The 18,626-nt window shown below is 36.3% G+C and overlaps 1 protein-coding gene across 4 annotated transcripts in view; it reads right to left on the bottom strand.

The window, feature by feature from the left end:
* Nucleotides 1-18,626, bottom strand: part of RBPJ (recombination signal binding protein for immunoglobulin kappa J region) — a 108,393-nt gene that overhangs the window by 42,633 nt on the left and 47,134 nt on the right. For all 4 annotated transcript variants that reach the window (XM_047719049.1, XM_047719051.1, XM_047719050.1 and 1 more), the window contains one exon: nucleotides 1,513-1,551. Coding sequence is in view for 3 of the 4 variants with exons in the window: in XM_047719051.1 (XP_047575007.1) it covers nucleotides 1,513-1,551 (39 nt within the window). In the remaining variant the exon portion in view is untranslated. The remainder of the gene's footprint in view (nucleotides 1-1,512; nucleotides 1,552-18,626) is intronic.

The following is an 18,626-nucleotide window of genomic DNA, read 5'->3' as shown; positions in this document are numbered from 1 at the left end:
GTTTTTTATGATCTTGGTTAAGTCTGAAGAATAAATGTTATTTATTTTATGGAATATCCCTCATTTGTGCCTGTCTGTGGCATTTTCTTATGCTTAGACTGAGCTTATGCATTTCTCGCTGGAACATCACAAAAGTGACACTGTGTCATCCTCCTCAGGATGCACATGATGTTTACTTGTCCATTACTAGTGATGTTAATTTAGATCACTTCATTAAGGTAGTGTCTGTTAAGTTTCTTCACGGTTATGTTACTATTGTTTACTTTATAATTAATACATACTTTGTGAGGATATGCTCAGAGTCTAAGTGAATATTTGTTTCTCACCAGACTTTAGACCAATAGTTTAAGCATTCACTGATGATTTTTGCCTGAAACAATTATCACTGTAGTGGTTGCCAAAGTATGATTTCCTAGTTCTATCATTCCCTCTACATTTATTAGGTGGAATTCTGCTATAAGAGAAAGAGTTCCTCTCCTCCACTATAGAATCATTACTTTAACTCAATGTAGACTTTTAAACTGTATTTTATTCTATGGGTTATTATCTATTACTATCATTATTTATTTTGAAGACTGAAGTAGCCATGATTTGACTAAAGGGAACTTCTTCAAACTGGTTCCCTTTCTGTGTCCTTTTGGCATGTCCCTATCATTCTTTGTGTGCAACAGCTTTTTAATAATAACGATAATGTGGACATAACCCAGTGGTGATCAATGTAAAATATTAAATAAGGAGTAGTGTGAAGGCAATGAAAAACTATGGAAACACTAAAGATAACAAAGTAGAAGATGTAGAGTAAGTGGAGTTAAAAGGTCCAGAACAATGGTAGAGCATGATGCCAGACTTAAAATAAAGATAAAACAGACAAGCATATGCTTACATTCGCATGCAATTTTCTAGAAAGACAGTAAGAATGCAGGATTAACATTAAATCTAGGATGTAACTGTGCAACTAGGTATTCTACTTTTTATTTTACAACTGCTAATTATTGAAAAATTTAAAAAGCATTTCAAGACTAATACTTTATATCTAACATTTGGAATTAAAATGTATATTGTAAAATTAATTTACATTATTAGAACACAATGTAATATTTATAGTCTCCTTAAAAGTGAGTAAAATCATATTTTCTTTAAAATTCTTTTCTAAAGCATTTATGAAATATCTTTCAGGTGCCACCTATAATCAATAAATTGTGACTGGCTAAATGCAGCTAGACTGGCTAGATATAAGAAGCTATCTTTATATTGTCATCCTTGTTATGTTAACTATATAATCCTCAAGATTAATTCTTGAAAGGTTTCACTTTCCCCTTTGAACTATATCCTATCATCCTCTTTTTAGTGGGGCAAGGGAGGGAGGATGTAGGGAAGGATGGGAATAAGCTTATGATCTAGATACCACTATCTGAATAACTTCTTTTCAAAAAGCACCTAATACGGTTTTTAAGATAACAGAACCTGCTATTTTCATGAAAGGTTTGGGTGAAAAACTAATATAATGCTTACCTAGTGAGTCGTTTAGGTGGAGGCCGCTCACCAAATTTTCTGGAAAAAATAAGAAAAAAAATAAATACATAGGCTGTATGACACAGTCCACAGTAAGCTTTTTAGGCACCATTTGAAATTCCTTTATGAAATTCCTATATTTCAACTCCACTAAAGAACAGCATAAAGGAAAATCCTCTAATAATCATCCATGCCCAGAAAAAAAAATTCCTTTAAAAATGGTTCCTAAACAAAAATGCACCCTAAATAGGTCTTACACACCCACTCTGAGCTTGTAGCATAATGATGATGGTGACAGGTACCTCCTAGAGATACCTTGCAAAAAAACAAACAAAACCCAACAACGACAATAACTAATCAAAAACCCCCAGTCTCACACAACCTGCAATACTCAGAAAAATTCTCAAACCCCAAGAGGTGGTATAGAGCTCAGTTTGTCATTTGCCAGGCACTTTGCTGTACATTCTTTACACCTTACCCTCTTTAATCATTATAGTACAATTTTGTGAAGTACATATGGATTCATTTTAAAAAGATAGAAAGCAACTTGCCCGCAAAGTAAACTAAGTGGCAGGCAGAGTTGAAATTTAAACCAGATGTTGACAAATATTATAGAATTTTGTATGGACCACTGAAGACCCAGAATAGCCAGTCATCTTGAAAAAGAAGAATAAAGCTGGAGGTATCACAATTCCAGATTTCAAGATATAGTACAAAGCTGTAGTAATCAAAACAGTTGGGCACTAACACAAAAACATAATCATAGATCAATGAAACAGAACAGAAAACACAGAAATAAACCCATGCTTACATGGTCAATTAATCTATGACATAGGAAGCAAGAATATACAATGGAGAAAAGAGTATTTTCAAAAAATAGTGTTGGGAACACTGAACTACTTACATGCAAAAGAATGAAACTGGACTACTTTTTAATACTATAGAAAATACACTCAAAATGGATTAAAGATCTAAATGGGAGACCTGAAACCACAAAAATTCTAGACGAGAACATGGGCAGTAACACCTCTGACACTGGCAAAAACATCCTTCTAGGTAAGTCCTCCAAGACAATGAAAGCAAAAGCAAAAATAAACTATTGTGACCACATCAAAATAAAATGCTTGTGCACAGCAAAGGAAACCAACAACAAAACAAAAAAAGCAACATAATAAATGGAAAAAGATATTTGCAAATAATACATCCAATAAAGATTTAATATCCAGGGATGCCTGGATGGCTCAGTTGGTTAAGCATCTACCTTCGGCTCAGATCACGATCCTGGAGTCCTGGGACCAAGCTCTGCATCGTGCTCCCTGATCAGCACTCTGCTTCTCCCTCTGCCCCTCACCCTGATTGTGCTCGTGTATGCTCTCTCCCTCTCTCTCTCAAATAAATAAAAACTCAGAAAAAAATACAGACTTAATATCCAGAATATATAAAGAACTTCTACAACTTGACGTCGAAACAATATGATTAAAAATGGGCAGAGGACCTGAATGGACATTTTTCCAAAGACGACATACAGATGGCCAACAGACACATAAAAAGATGCTTAACATCACTAATCATCAGGGAAATACAAATCAAAACCAAAATGTGCTATCACCTTACAGCTGTCAAAATGGCTAAAATAAAAAATACGAAATATTACAAGGTTGACAAGGACATAGAGAAAAAGGAACACGTATGCATTGCTAGTAGGAATGTAAACCGGTAAAGCCACTGTGGAAAACAGCACAGAGGTTCCTCAAAAATTAAAAACAGAAAATCCTCATGACCCAATAATTCCACTACTGGGTACCTATCCAAAGAAAATGAAAACACTAATTCAAAATGGTATAAGCACCTCTATGTTTACTGTGGCATTACAATAGCCTACCAAGTAACCTAAGTACTGACAGACGAACAGATAAAGAAAATATGGTGTGTACACACACACACACACACACACACACACACACACACAGAGAGAGAGAGAGAGAGAAATATTACACAGACATAAAAAAGGGAGATCTTGCTATTTGAAAAAACATGGATGAACCTAGAGGGTATTATGCTAACTGAAATAAATCAAACAGAGAAAGACAACAACCTTATGATATCCCTCCTATGTGAAGTCTGAAAACAAAACAAATAAATAAACTAAAAAACAGAATTAGACCTAAAGAGAATAAACTGATGCTTGCCAGAGGAAGGGACATGGGGGAGAAAAGGCAAAACAGGTGAAGGGGAGAGGGAGATACAGGCTTCCATTATAGAATAAGTAAGTCACAGCATATGGAATATAGTCAATCAATGATAATATCATAGTGTTGTGTGCTATGAGAGTGTAGTCACACTTCTGAGTACGACATAACAGAGAAGTTGAATCACTATACCATACACCTGAAACTAGTGTAACCCTGTGTCAACTATATGCAAATATAAAAATGTTTAAAAAATCTTAGATGTTGACTACTTAATTAGCTTACACTATATGGCCCTTCAGAAAGAAATATGCTAAGTGGACAAAAAAACATTTCAGCTGGTTGTTAAGAGGGCAAAGAAAAGCTTGAGCAAGGACAAGAAAGCACAACTCAGGCTAGAGTTAGAATACAGCATGAAGGTTAAGAAAAATGCACCAAGATCAGCTTCCAAATCCATGATTTAGTATTTTCTTGCCGTGTGTCTCTGAAATTACTTGACTCTCTAGACCTCAGCTTCCTCATGAGTAAAATGAGCAGAGTGACTGTGTTTACCTTAAAGAGGTGCTGAAGGGATTAAATGTGTTAATATACAGAAAACACACAGAACAATGCCTGGTATACAGTAAGAGCTCAACAAATATTAGAATTATTACTGTATTTTAGTTATAAATCAGTAAGACAAAATAACGAAATAAAGGAATTAAGTAGGATGCTAACAAGGTTACATAAATATAAAGGAAGAAGAAACTAATTCCTGTGTGATGACCTCTGTCCTCTGAAATAGGAAATGAGGTTTTCTGAGAGATGGTGGAACACAATCCTTGAAAAAGGACCAACAGAATTTTGTTTCCTTTTTTAACCAGATTGTAGTTTTATACATGTTAAATGACTTGCTCATAGTCAGCTACACGTAAAGTCTAACTTAAAATTTCTCCACTGTATTTGATGTCCCACAAAATTATTAGCTTTGATGATAAAAGTCTTAGAATCTGATTCTGTTGTGTAATTTAAGGCTATATGACATTTTTTATGAACTCAAAATTTACAAACCGTGTTATCTACGACTATGAATATTTTTGTTAACCTTGAAATACTGAAAAGTGACTTAAGTGAAACAGCATAAAAATATGAGTAAATAATCCAAGTTTTTGTTAGAAGAATTATTTACTAATTCTTTGATTTTACCTTATCGGATATTCAATTTTAAAAACCAAGAAACAAAACACAATGTGTTGGTAGGAACTTCAGCAAGGCCTCTGAATACCACAGGTTTTAAAACACTGAACTACTGGCAAATCTGTGAAATTCAGTTATGGAATTAAAGGCAAAAATCTTCTGAATCTTTTTCCACAGGAGAGACTTTTCTGAGCCTTTGAAACTAATGAAATGTACCATTATAGCGTGCGATTAAAATGTAACTGCCTCACTAGGTTAGAAATAGTTTGCAAAACCCAAGAAGCTTAAGACAGCCTTTAAAACACCATATCTATCTATCTATCTATCTATATATATATATAGGTAGATATATATATATATGTAACAGCACAGCTATATTTTATAAAAAGGAGCAAAGTGAGATGTGGCCCAGAATCTACTCAAGGGGTTAAAATGGTGAAAATTTCACAGAGACATAGTTGACAAATGAAATAAAACTTGTCAATGAAGATCATGACACGGTACTTTTCATACTAACTACTAATATTCCAGTCATCAAGCACCCTTTGAGATCTAACAGGTTTGTTACAGGACTAGTAAGAGATCTACTGCACTCAACTGAAATGTAAATTTTGTTTCTTGGTGCTCTGAAATGCTTTCAAAATTAGATTAACAACTAAATGTTGATTAAAGTATCTGTCTTTGTTTCTTTGCAGAAAATACCTGTTACAGGAAGTCAACAATTACACCACATGCTCCTGAAGTACAACTCCTATCCCACAGAAAACATACAAGAGAACTCAACAGTGAGCATGCCAAGCTTGAACAGCACTTCAAAATTTAGCATCATTCTAAATTCTAAAGCTAGGTGCCATCCTAAAGCTAGGAATCTTATAAATGTTAGTAAGATTAAACTACTTCTTCAATATATAATAAAGCGTCTCCAATAATTGTTGTGTGCCATCCCAGTCCTTTCTTTAATGATGTGAGATCACATTCCTATTTATCTCATTAAAACTAACGGTTACTATAGCTACTACAATGGGGAAAAATAAGAAAAGGGGTTTTCTGAGAAAAGTCATGCAATGCATTTAGTAGGTTCACAATGCAAAATTCTGAAGGCAGCAATTAAACCTAATTCTAATTATTTAATAAAATTCATAGGTCTACATACTTGAAAATGTTAAGTTATAACAAGGTACTATATGGATCCTGCATTTAACAAGACCCATTTTCACTACTAATCTGATATACAACTAATACATAAAACTTCAGGAATTATTTACTGCAAAAAGGTGGTCCATCTTCAAACATGAATGAATTAAATTCATAATGTAGTATTTATATCATGCATTCAAAATACTCATTTTTCAACAGAAATGACTGTAGTCCATTATCAATTTCTCAGAGATTGAATGTAATTTAAACACTAAGTTCTGTCTCTCTCTCTTATATAATAGGGAATGAGATAGGCAGGCACAAATTTTTATCATTATTTGCAATCTATTTGAAAAACAAGGCGTCTACTGACATGATCTGCATTAACAACTGAACCAGACATAAGTTGGACCAACCAAGTTTTAGACCACTCTTACCTAAGATGCTTTTCATATAAGGTTTATGGTGTATTTAACAATAAAAAATAATCTAAATCTTTAAGTACTCAAAGGATGGCTTTAATTTCACAAAATACTGATTTGATTCTTCGTAACAAAGAATCACTGCTATCCCAATTTATCTTTTTGATAGTTTTGTTAGGTTGGTTAGGTTTGATAGTTTTGTTAGGTTGTTGATCGTTTGATAGTAAAAGTTGTCATCTGCATCAAGCTTCTCATATTTTATGTATGCTATATTATGTGAATTGTCATCTTGCTTAAATATAATAATCAATCCTGTTATATATTTAAGGAAAAAAGTTACAACCCTGGCTTTTTTTTTTTTTAAATAAAAAGGAACAAAATTTAGCTTATATACAGTTGATTATACCCTAACCCATGTCTTTTCCTTCTTGTTCTGTTCTGTATACTTTCCCTTCAGACTGGTATTGGCAATTAAAACAGAAAAATTCATGTGCCATTTACCTAACAATGCTCATATAATACTACAGCTCAGGAAAACTGAAGTGACTTAAAGTATGTATGTCATAAATATAATTTTAAAGTAGCAAATTCATTTTGCTTTAACTTCACTAGCTTTTCCTAAGATAACAATGATCTTTTATTTAAAATAAGCAGAGCTGAAGAAAATGTTAATTACTTTATTTTCATATACCTGAAGTATATAAGGATTCTTAAAAGCTATCATCAACCATTAAACATAGTACTTCCTGCTTATAAATAGCACTGCATGCTGTTCCCAGATATCCTCCAATGATTTAGAATTTCCAAATAAGTAAAAAACCTCTATACACATTACACTTAAATTACACACTTCCTTTTTAAGCTCACAGTGGAGATGCAATACTGTTTTCTCCTGTAACACAGATACATTTCCTTCTATATTTACCAGTCTGTTAAAAAAGTGCATGACCACAAACGTACTGAGGACAAATATGATAAAAATTTTATCAGAACTTCACCATCTTAACACCTTTTCTATCTAACAGATGATTCACGTAAGAAAATCGACCCGAAAATCAAAAAGTGGAGGAGAGGATATAAGAAAAATCTTTTTTGAATATAGAACAATTTGGTAATATGTTGCTAAAAAAGCCCCAAGAACCTGATGTTATCTAGTGTTACCTAGTTAACGATATTAGAATATCAGTTTTAAAAACATAGAGCTCTCTGGAAAAGCAAGCACAGTCATGTGGGAAACTCTTCTGCCCTAGGGCTCTGGAACTAAAAGCAATTTCTATTTTTCTCTATTTCGTTTAAACAGAAATTTCTGTTTAAACAGAAATGCTTAAACAGAAATTTCTGCTTAAACAGAAATGAGGATAATGAGATTGAAATAAATTAAGGCAAGAAGCACTGGTGCTGTATTTGCGGAAATAAGCAGAAAGGAGAGCATGAACAATTCAAACTCATAACTAAACCAAACCTTACACAAAATGTGCTATACACAGTGTATTAATTTTATATGGTTCGAAAGTATTAGGATTCCTATGATTTAAGATAGTGAAATAAAATAGTACTTGATTGAGGAAAGATTAGGAAACTTGATTCATATCCTCAAGGACCCACACCTGGGCATTTCACCAGTAGAAGGAAACAAATAGGTATATGATATGAAAAGTAAAGCAGTGTACTAGAAGTTGTTTAGCAATTTAGTCACAAAAAAATAGGAAAGGCTAATTAGAAAAGGCTATATATAACATTCTGTCCTTGTCTCCAGATTCACTGATTCACCTAGCAGGAACCAGGTATCGGTATTTGGTATACAACAGTGAACACGAGACACAAATCTATGCCTTCATGGAACGTGTATGCTATTAGGACAAATGGACAGTGACATACATTCAAAGATGTTCTTCTACATAATTAATAAAAGCAAAATTTTAAAAAACAAATTAAATATTGTATCTACTGAATATGATTGAAGATTACTATCTGACCAATTGAAAATATTTTTTAAATAAATATGTAATTTATCTCTCCTGTAAAAAGCTTATTCATTCTCCATCCATGGCAGAAAAGAGCCTCTTTTTTTTTTTTTAATATTTTATTTATTCATTTAACAGACAGAGATCACAAGTAGGCAGAGAGGCAGGCAGAGAGAGAGGGGGAAGCAGGCTCCCTGCCCAGCAGAGAGCCCGATGTGGGGCTCGATCCCACGACCCTGGGATCATGACCCGAGCCAAAGGCAGAGGGCTTAACCCAACTGAGCCACCCAGGCGCTCCAGAAAAGAGCCTCTTAAGTCACACAACTTTGAATAAGACATGTCCACCTTTGTTGTACTTTGATTTCTAGTTTTGAGCTTGCTATTTCCTTAAGAACCACATTTGATAACAATATTGCTCAAAACCCATCAAGGGGTAACCAGTGGTCCTTGGCTGCTAAAACAAAAGCAATTAAGCACGACATACTCTCCTGGACTGTCACATTTATTAAACACGTTTCTATTAGAACAGATATTCTACAGGGTAGACTTCAAAGACAAGCCATGCTGGTAGCCCCATCAGGTAGAGAAACATGCTCCCTTTCTTAATTCCATGTACTGGGTAAAACATTTGAAAAGCACTGTGTTCTTTAACTTTTATTTTACCTCTTCTTCACAATAAAAGAAAAACTTGAACTGAACTTTGTAACCATCGGGCAGCAGTTTGTGAAAAGCAGCAGGAGGAGCAGAAAGAAAGGAGGGTGACTGAGACCATCATCTCCAGCTATGCATCTGCCATCTTAGGTATCTCCAAGATTGTTGCCACGTTAAGGATGTCTTCCAAAAAATCTATACCGAGAAAGGACCTTCCCAGGTTAAACCTACAATTGCCATAAGTCCTCCTCTCCAGAGGGCATATCTGAGTTGTGAGAACACTAGCATCCATTAATACTGCATATGAAGATCTCATATGGAAGTATCCATCTTAAAATCTATGGCCTCCACAAGAGGGGGCAATCAGACACTGGGCAAACGAATTTCATGTATCAAAAGACTGAATGGAGCAAATTGACCTCAACGGCTTCCTAGCATAATGTAAAAGAAAAGTACAGTATCACTTTTGTGATATTACTGCCAAAAGATGAAGAACCTGAGTCTAAACATGAAGAAACATAGCAAACCTAAAGCGAGGAATAGTCAACAAAATAACTGAACTATATACTTTTAAAAGCATCAAGGTGATAAAAGACAAAAAACTGAGGAATTGACCCAGATTCAAAGAGGCTAAAGATATATAATAACTGAGTACAACATACTATCCAGCATTTACTTCTGCTTTAAAAGACAATATTTAGACTGACAAAATTTGAATAAAAACTAACAGAGTGGAGAACAGGATTATATTGATTTTAATTTCTTGGTTTTGATAACAGTACAGGGGTTATGTAAGAGACTGTCCTTATATTTAGAAACAATCACTGCAGTACTTAGAGGAAAAAGAGTATGTTGTCTACTTCTTACCTTCAAATCATCTAAAGAAAATAAATATGTTGTGTAGATATATAGACGAATAAAAGAAATGTGGTAAAATGTTAATACTTCAGATATCTGGGTGAGTTTCCTTACAGTTTTTTACAATTTTTCTGTATACTAAAATTATATCAGAGTAAAAAGGCCACACTCAGAGAAATACTAATCTCCTGATCAAGTTGCTGGCCTGACCCTGCTTGCCACAGAAACTGGTGGTGACAAACCTATCAAAAAACATTCATGGGAGGTGTCACATAAGAGACTATGGCCAGCTTCCTGGCACCGCTTTTATGTTCTCACGACAATTATGCAAGGTTCGCTTACTGTAGATGTAAAGTTTGATAATGCTAGTGTACAAGTGGAGAAACAGGAAATCTCATGCACTGTTGGGAGTTTAAAATTGTGCAATCATTTTGGAAGACATTTTAACAATGTCTATTATAATTCTAGATGTCAATTACTTTGAATTCCTAGCCATTTGATTCTGGAAATTTATTATATAGGTAGACAAATATGCATACCAAGATACTGAATAAAGCGTTGTCTGTATAAACAAAAAATTTTTAAATTCCATGTGTAAAATCAGGAATAGACTGCTGATTACCTATTACCTCCCAGTCATAGCTATATACATCTAACAAAAAAATGATCCAGTAATGAGCATTCATTTTTCAATGAGGAAATAAGATCTACATTTTCATCCTCTACCCCAAGCGCACATTTAAAACAATACATATACCCTACACACAAAATTATCTGTGATAATGTGATAATACATATACCCTACACACAAAACTATCTGTGATAATGCCACTATTACTATCTGTGATACTGGCAAAAATTCCATTTTGCTCTACAATGCATTATACAATTAAACAGGTGTCTTATTCTTTACTAATTGTTTGATTTAGGTAAATAGCAAATGAAATTGCATCCCCTAGAAATCAACTCAAACCAAGTTAAGAACACAGCCACCTTAAAATAAAAAAAGGAAAAGGCATACAAGTTAAAAATTTACTAAAAAAAAATTGTCTCCGCAAATTTCACTGAGCAGGCTACTTTAGAAAAAATATGCCCACTTCAAATAAAGAAATTCACACCCTGTGGAAAACATATACTTCCACAAAGGGAAATACAATGCAACTTAAAAGAAGTTTAAATAGGTTTCGATCTTAACTATCTGTTTAATTTTTGTTAAGAACTCCTTTAGACACTTTACCTGACCTTATGAACTACCTTTTAAGGCAATGTTGAAGAAGTGAAAGTGTCATCTGATGAGAACACAAAATGTAACGTATACGGGAAAGGTAAACCAAGTGCTGTGGTTCAGGAGCTGGGTTGCTTAAATACAGGAGTTGTATTGGCTTTAATACAAACTAATGGAAGTTACTTAAACTCTATGTCTCCATTCCCTCAATTGAAAACACAGATAAAAGTACTTCCATAGGGGTGCCTGGGTGGCTCAGTAGGTTAATGCCTCTGCCTTCAGCTCAGGTCATGATCTCAGGGTCCTGGGATCGAGTCCCACATCAGGTTCTCTGCTCATTGGGAAGCCTGCTTCCTCCTCTCTCTCTCTGCCTGTCTTTCTGCCTACTTGGATCTCTGTCTGTCAAATAAATAAATAAAATCTTTAAAAAAAAAAAAAAAGTACTTCCATATAGGATTCTTGTAAGAATTTAAAATGTTCATATGTGTATAGCATCTTAAAAGAGTGCCTGGCACTGCACGAACACCCAATAAAACCACTACTTCGTCAAGGCTGGATTACTCAATGATATTTACTCTAATAAATACAGTAAAACTGAAATGGATCCTTCAAGACAAATACCTATGTATACTGGTTTAGAAATAAATGTAAATAGGGGCTCTTGGGTGGCTCAGTCGTTCAGCATCTGCCTTCAGCTCAGGGCATGGTCCTAGGGTCCTGGGATCGAGCCCCACATCAGGCTCCCTGCTCAGCAGGAAGCCTGCTTCTCCCTCTTCCACTCCCCTTGCTTGTGTTCCCTCTCTCTCGCTCTTTCTCTGTCAAATAAATAAATAAAATCTTAAAAAAAGAAAGAAAGAAATGTAAATAACCATCCACCTCATATAACTGATACCCAGAATATAAAAAGAACACTTCTAAATCAACAACAAAAAACCTAATTTAAAAATAGGAAAGGAAGGGTGCCTGGGTGGCTCAGTCGTTAGGCATCTGCCTTCGGCTCAGGTCATGGTCTCAGAGTTCTGGGATCAGGGCCTACATCGGGCTTCCTGCTGGGTGGGAAGCCTGCTTCTCTCTCTCCCACACCCCCCTGCTGTGTTCCCTCTCTCACTGTGTCTCTCTGTTAAATAAAAACTCTTTAAAAAAAAAATAGGAAAGTGAAAAAAAAATGAGAAAAGGACCTGAATAGACATCTGTCCAAGAAGATAAACAAAAGGCTAATAAGCATGAAAAGATGTCCAACATCACTAATCATTAGGAAAATGCAAATCAAAACCATACTGAGATACCATTTTACACCCATTATGATGGCGATCATCAACAATAACAGAAAATACAGTGTTGGAGATGATGCACAGAAACTGGAATCCTGTACATTGCTGACGAGAACATAAAATGGTGCAGCTGCTGCAAAAAACACTATAGTGGTTCCTCCAAAAGTTAAACACTCAATTACTACTTGATCCATCAATTCCAATTCTGGGTATAAACCCAAAAGAAGTCAAAGCAGGGACTCAAACACATACTTGCACACCAGTGCTAAGAGCAGCAATATATACAACAGCCAGAAGGTGGAAACAACACAAATGTTTACACCAATGAATAAAGAGATGAGGCAAATGTGGCATATACACACAATGAAATATTATTTGGCCTTAAAAAAAGGAAATTCTGATACATGCTACCATGTGGATGACCTTGAAAACATTATGTTAAGTTAAATAAGCCAGACACAAAAGGACAAATGTTCTAGGATTCCATTTCTTTAAGGTGCCTAGAGCAATCAAGTTCATAGAAAAGTAGAATGGTGGTTGCCAGGAGCTGGGGTGGAGGCGGGCATGGGTTGGGGGAGAGCTAGTATTTAATGAGTACAAAGTTTCAGTTTGGGATGATGAAAATGCTTTGGAGACAGATGGTGGTAATGGCTGTGCAATAATGTAAATGTACTTACTACAACTGAACTGTACACTTAAAAATAGCTGAAATGGTTAATTTTAGGTTCTCTATATATTTTTTTAAATTATTTTTATTAACATATAATGTATTATTTGCCCCATGGGTGCAGATCTGTGAATCATCAGGCTTACACATTTCACAGCACTAGCCATAGGTTCTATATATTTTACCACACAAAAAAATACATTTAGTTTTGCCTTAAGCTATGGCTTACAGTCAGTCATATAACTGAGAACCTGGGTGGCTCAGTTGGATAAGTGTCTGCTTTCTGCCCAGGTCATGATCCCAGGGTCCTGGGATTGATTGGGCCCCACATCAGACTCCCTGCTCAGTGGGAGTCTGCTTCTCCCTCTCCTCCCACTTGTCTCTCTCGCTTTGTCTCTCTCAAATCAACAAATAAAATCTTAAAAAAAAAAAACATATAATCTCACTTAAAAAACAAAACAAAACACACCTATGGCTTACAGGGGGATAGTGGCTTAGCTTTGAGGGGTCCTATGTTAGTACCAGGTCAAGTGACAGCTGCCTAGTAATTTAAAAACAGACAACGAGGTGCCAAAACAAATGAGGAGTATATGTATATATAAAGAGAAAAAAGTACACATGTGTACACACACACAAATGGTTCCTACTACTATTAAAGCGAAGACACGAAAGAAAGGAGTTTATCTGAAAATCTCTACCTTTCAAGGAAGGGCAGCAAAGAGAACACGCAAGCAACCTATCAGAAACTGTTCAGGACTAAACATCTTTCACAGAAAATCCACAAGTGATCATGGACAACTGGCCTGTATATGAGATGAAGTCACAAAGTTTTCTCCCACACACTTCTCATTTTATTTCTCATCCCCAACTCAAATTTTAAGTAGTGAAGATTTTTTCCCCCTCTCTACAAATTTTCTGTTGCGCATGTTAAATGGCTGTCAGTTCTCTGAAGGCTAGGTGTTCAACTAAAATTTTTTTGCCAGAAGAAATAAATCTGTTATTAATCAGAAAAAGTATTAACTTTTCTCTCATCTCTTAAATATTTTTTCCAACCCTAGTAAGACAAGGGAGGAAGGGAGGGAGGGAAGGAAGGAATGAAGAAGCCAGCCAAAGTAAAAAACATTTTCCCCCTACCTAAAATGAAATTGAGAAGGCCATAAGAGTGGAGCACCTGGGTGGCTCAGTCAGCACTAGACTCTTGATTCTGACTCAGGCTGTGACTGAGCTCTAAGGAGGGCTCCATGCTCAGCACAGAGCCTGCTTGTCCCTCTCCCCCAACCCTGCTCTAGTGTGCTCTCCCTCTAAATGAATGAATGAATGAACAAAAATTGAAGGAGAAGGGGAAAGCCATAGGAGTATACAACCATCCATAACAGGATTTTTTTTTCACCTGTCCTTCACGGGTTCTACTCTTAGAAATACATGCAACATTTAGTGTATAAAATCTGTCTGGAAAGGGCTCTAGTTACCTGTTAACCACTGCCTAGGACAAGTGAACAAGACGCATTTGGCACTGAGATAGGTCACAACCCCAAGAAGTACCCATTGATGATTTCTGTTAGGGAAGCTTAACCCACAGCAAAAAGGACCAAGGAGATTTTTAATAGAAAAGGATATGAGGAAGACAAGTAAGTTACATTTCAGGAGGTTTCTCAGAGTAAGTTCCTGCCTCCAAAGAATTAACAAACTATGGAAAAATGGGTAATTTTCAATTAAAAAAAAAATAACTATTAAGCCAAAAGACCTCGCAATTTTAAAGTTGGACTCTATATGGAGTCTTAACACTCTAAAAATAAAATTTTCCATGTACCTGGTGAGGAATCAAAGGATAAACACAGAGGAGAGAGGCCAAGCATTACACATCACATGGAAAAGGAAACAGGAGAAGAAAAGAATGTTTCCCTGTAAAAGTCAGGTCCAATGGGTCTCTTCCTAATTTAATCCTGACTCTGCCCGTGGAATAGAATAGCCTCAGAAGCAGTACCATGCAATCAGGCAGTACATAAATGTCCGTGTCTCTTCCTTAATAAAAATACACCTGAGAGGGACGCCTGGGTGGCTCAGTGGGTTAAGCCTCTGCCTTCAGCTCAGGTTATGGTCTCAGGGTCCTGGGATCAAGCCCCGCATCAGGCCCTCTGCTCAGCAGGGAGCCTGCTTCCGCCCTCTCTCTCTGCCTGCCTCTCTGCCTACTTGTGATCTCTCTCTCTCTTTCTCTCTGTCAAATGAATAAATAAAATCTTTAAAAAAAAAAAAAAAAGTACACCTGAGAATGTAGCAATACTGCTAAGATGATGGACAAAGTTTCCAATATATGCTTGCTGACTTTTGATTATTATTGCTGATGAAGTTCAAGAGTGGTAAAACGTTATAATCATATGTGTATAAATGTACCCAGGTCATGATCCCAGGGTCCTGGGATGGAGTCCCACACAGGACTCCCTGCTTAGCAAGAAGCCTGCTTCTCCCTCTCCCACTTCCCCTGCTTATGTTCCCTCTCTTGTGTCTCTCTCTGTCAAATAAATATCTTAAAAAATTTTTTTTAAAAATATTATGCCAGTGAGGACTTAAGTCCCAACTAAACTGGTCTTCTTCCCTCACCATCCAAACTGTAGATCAGATATTCCAACAATCTTCTCTCCTGCTTAGTAGGCAAAAAATCAGGATCATCTGTGGTCCTCTATTTGGCGAATCATCTATCACAAGATTATGCCTTTTAAAAAAATCACTAATCATGCAGTGTCATGGAAAAATACTGATTATGTACTAGGATTGGAATGCTCCCATTATTAATTTTAAAATTGGCGTCCTTTGCCTATCTCATTTAAAACTGAAAAGAAGAAGGAGGAAGAGTATAATTGTTTTCCTAGATTCTGCTTCCTTTTTATTTTTATTATTTTTTTAAGATTTTATTTATATGTCAGAGACAGAGTGCACGAGCAGGAGGAGCGACAGGCAGAGGGGAAAGCAGACTCACGGATGAGCAGGGAACCTGATGCAGAACTTGATCCCAGGACCCTGGAATCATGCCCCGAGCTAAAGGCAGACGTTTGACCCATGGAGCCACTCAGGCGTCCCATGGTTCCTTTTTATTTTAACCATTTAATACATATTTAAGTGCTTACTATATGTTAGGCACTGCACTAGACATGCAACACATGGCAACAAATAAGAAACACAGTCCCTAACCATACAGATTACACTGTAATAGCAGCTAGTAGAAGACTGGCACAGGCTAGGAACCGTGCCCCCATATCTCAACTTCATACACCTATCAGTCTCATAAGGTGGGTGCTATTATCATTACACAGATGAAGAAATTAGCTTAGAAACTACCTTGCCCAAGTTTACATAATGGTAAATTTTGTTCAAAATGTACTTGTTTTGAACAAAACATAACATGAACTTTGTTCATGAGTTTCCATATATGCTCTGCATTAAGATAGAATTTAATTATAGTTCAATTCCAGATACCAACATGTGAAGAGAGTGCCTGGGTATGAAGTTTTCTTTAAAAGATTATTTTATTTATTTATTTGAGAGAGAGACAATGAGAGGTGGGAGGAGCGGAGCTGAAGGAGAAGCAGACTCCCTGTTGAGCAGGGAGACTGATGAAAAGGGGCTCAGGAAATCATGACCTGAGCTGAAGGCAGGTGCTTAACTGACTGAGCCATGGAGGTGCCCCTGGAGCATGAATTTTTATGACAGACTCTTAAAGTGCAATAACTGATTCTAAAACTTTCTATGATAAAAGATTTGATTTGCTTCAGTGAGGGGGTCAACAAAAAACCTGAAAGTTCAGAAACCTTCTTTCATTACCCTCCTAATATTTCAGCTACTGACTAAATTTTATAAAGGATAAAATTTTCTTTGAATACTAAAAAGTAAAAAATGCTGTCTAAAGCTATAAATACATAAAATTCGATAAATCTAAAGATAACTACTGTGGCAGTCATACCTGAGCTACTACACACATATGGACAGACATGTGTGCACACCTATGTATGTCATAAATTGGACAATTACTCTTACATTTTCCCTGCACAAGGGCAAATGTTACAATCGCAATGGGAACTATGAGAGTTTCATGATTCTACTATTTACACTATCAATCATAATTCTGCAAAGTACATTTTTTCTGAGTTGAAAAGGACCAAGAATCTACACAGACATCTTCAGCTAACAAAGAGCTTTTACATTCTTTTTTTCTGTTGTTAGAAAATATACAGACACAGTACTAGCCCAACTCCAACAAGCCATGTTTGGCCAATTTCTTAAATAGCCAAATCTCGAACACACAGTCTGGTATTCTCAAGTATTTGAATTCAGCAGTGCATCCGCCTTTTATTTTCCTTTTAAATAACCAATAACCAGACCAGAACATTTATGGATAGGATAGCCATAATAAAGTCTAACGCATAAAAGTAAGGCTCTGACTTGGGTTTATTTTTTTGTTTTTAAATATATCATTTGTTTATTTAAGAGAGCAAGTACACAAGTGTAGGGGAGGGGCAGTGGGACAGATAATCTGAAACAGACTCCTTGGGAGCCCCTGGGGCGGGGGTGGTGATGGATCCCACAACCCTGGAGATCATAACCTGAGCCGAAGTATGCTTAACTGACTGGGCTATCCAGGAGTCCCTATGACTCAGGTTTGTAACTCAGTTAAGCACTTTCAAAGAAACCTGTCCCTAAGGGCAAAATAAGAGATGGCAATTATCATCTTAAAATATGTAAAACAGGAAACCAAATTAAAATGGAGAATTTTAATAAACAAAAATAATAAAAACAAAATTCATATGTTCGGAATAGGGAACAGATTTCCAAAAAATTTTTTTTAAAGATTTACTCATTTGAGAGAAAGAAAAGGAGCATTTGCACACCCACATGTGCATGTGGGAGGACAGAGGGACAGAGAAACCCACGCAAACTCCACATGGAGTGAAGAGCCCCACACAGGGATCTGTCCTACAACTCTGAGATCATGACCTGAGCTAAAACCAAGAGTTGGATACTTAACCAACTGTGCCACCCAAGTGCCCCCCCAAAATGTTTTTTATAACACCATTGCATGAATAAAGAAATGCCTTTCTGCCTGAATGTTAATACCCAAATGATATTTCTTCCACATTTTCACTTTGCCTTCTGTTGTCACATGTATATTAAAATAAACCCGCATTTGTGGTAACGCCGAAACCACCATGAAGAGATGGTCCTAACCACAACTCAAAGCTTAAAGAATGGCTTTCTGCCGAAGTATATCTAAGCCATTACCCTGTCGCACTGCCTTCATCCACCCCTAGGACCAACAACACAGGACAAGTAGCTAGTATCTGCTCCCTCAAGCTTCTCAGGAAGTGTTGGGGGGGGCGCCCACTGGAAAGTAGCACAAAAGACAGGGGTACAGGGTTCTCAACGCTGCAATCTGGCAGCAAACCATTTTACCCTGGGTGGTGCTACAAGCACCTTATTCTCTTCACCATCACCTGAGGAGCCTCTCTGCCCAACGCAGACGAAAAGAAAGGTGCTGCACTGAGAATGGCCGTGAAGTGATTAG

Source organism: Lutra lutra, chromosome 2 (genome assembly GCF_902655055.1).
Source record: "Lutra lutra chromosome 2, mLutLut1.2, whole genome shotgun sequence".
Classification (NCBI taxonomy): domain Eukaryota; kingdom Metazoa; phylum Chordata; class Mammalia; order Carnivora; family Mustelidae; genus Lutra; species Lutra lutra.
The sequence above is the reverse complement of the archived record's forward strand: the minus strand, read 5'-3'. Positions and strand labels throughout refer to the sequence as shown.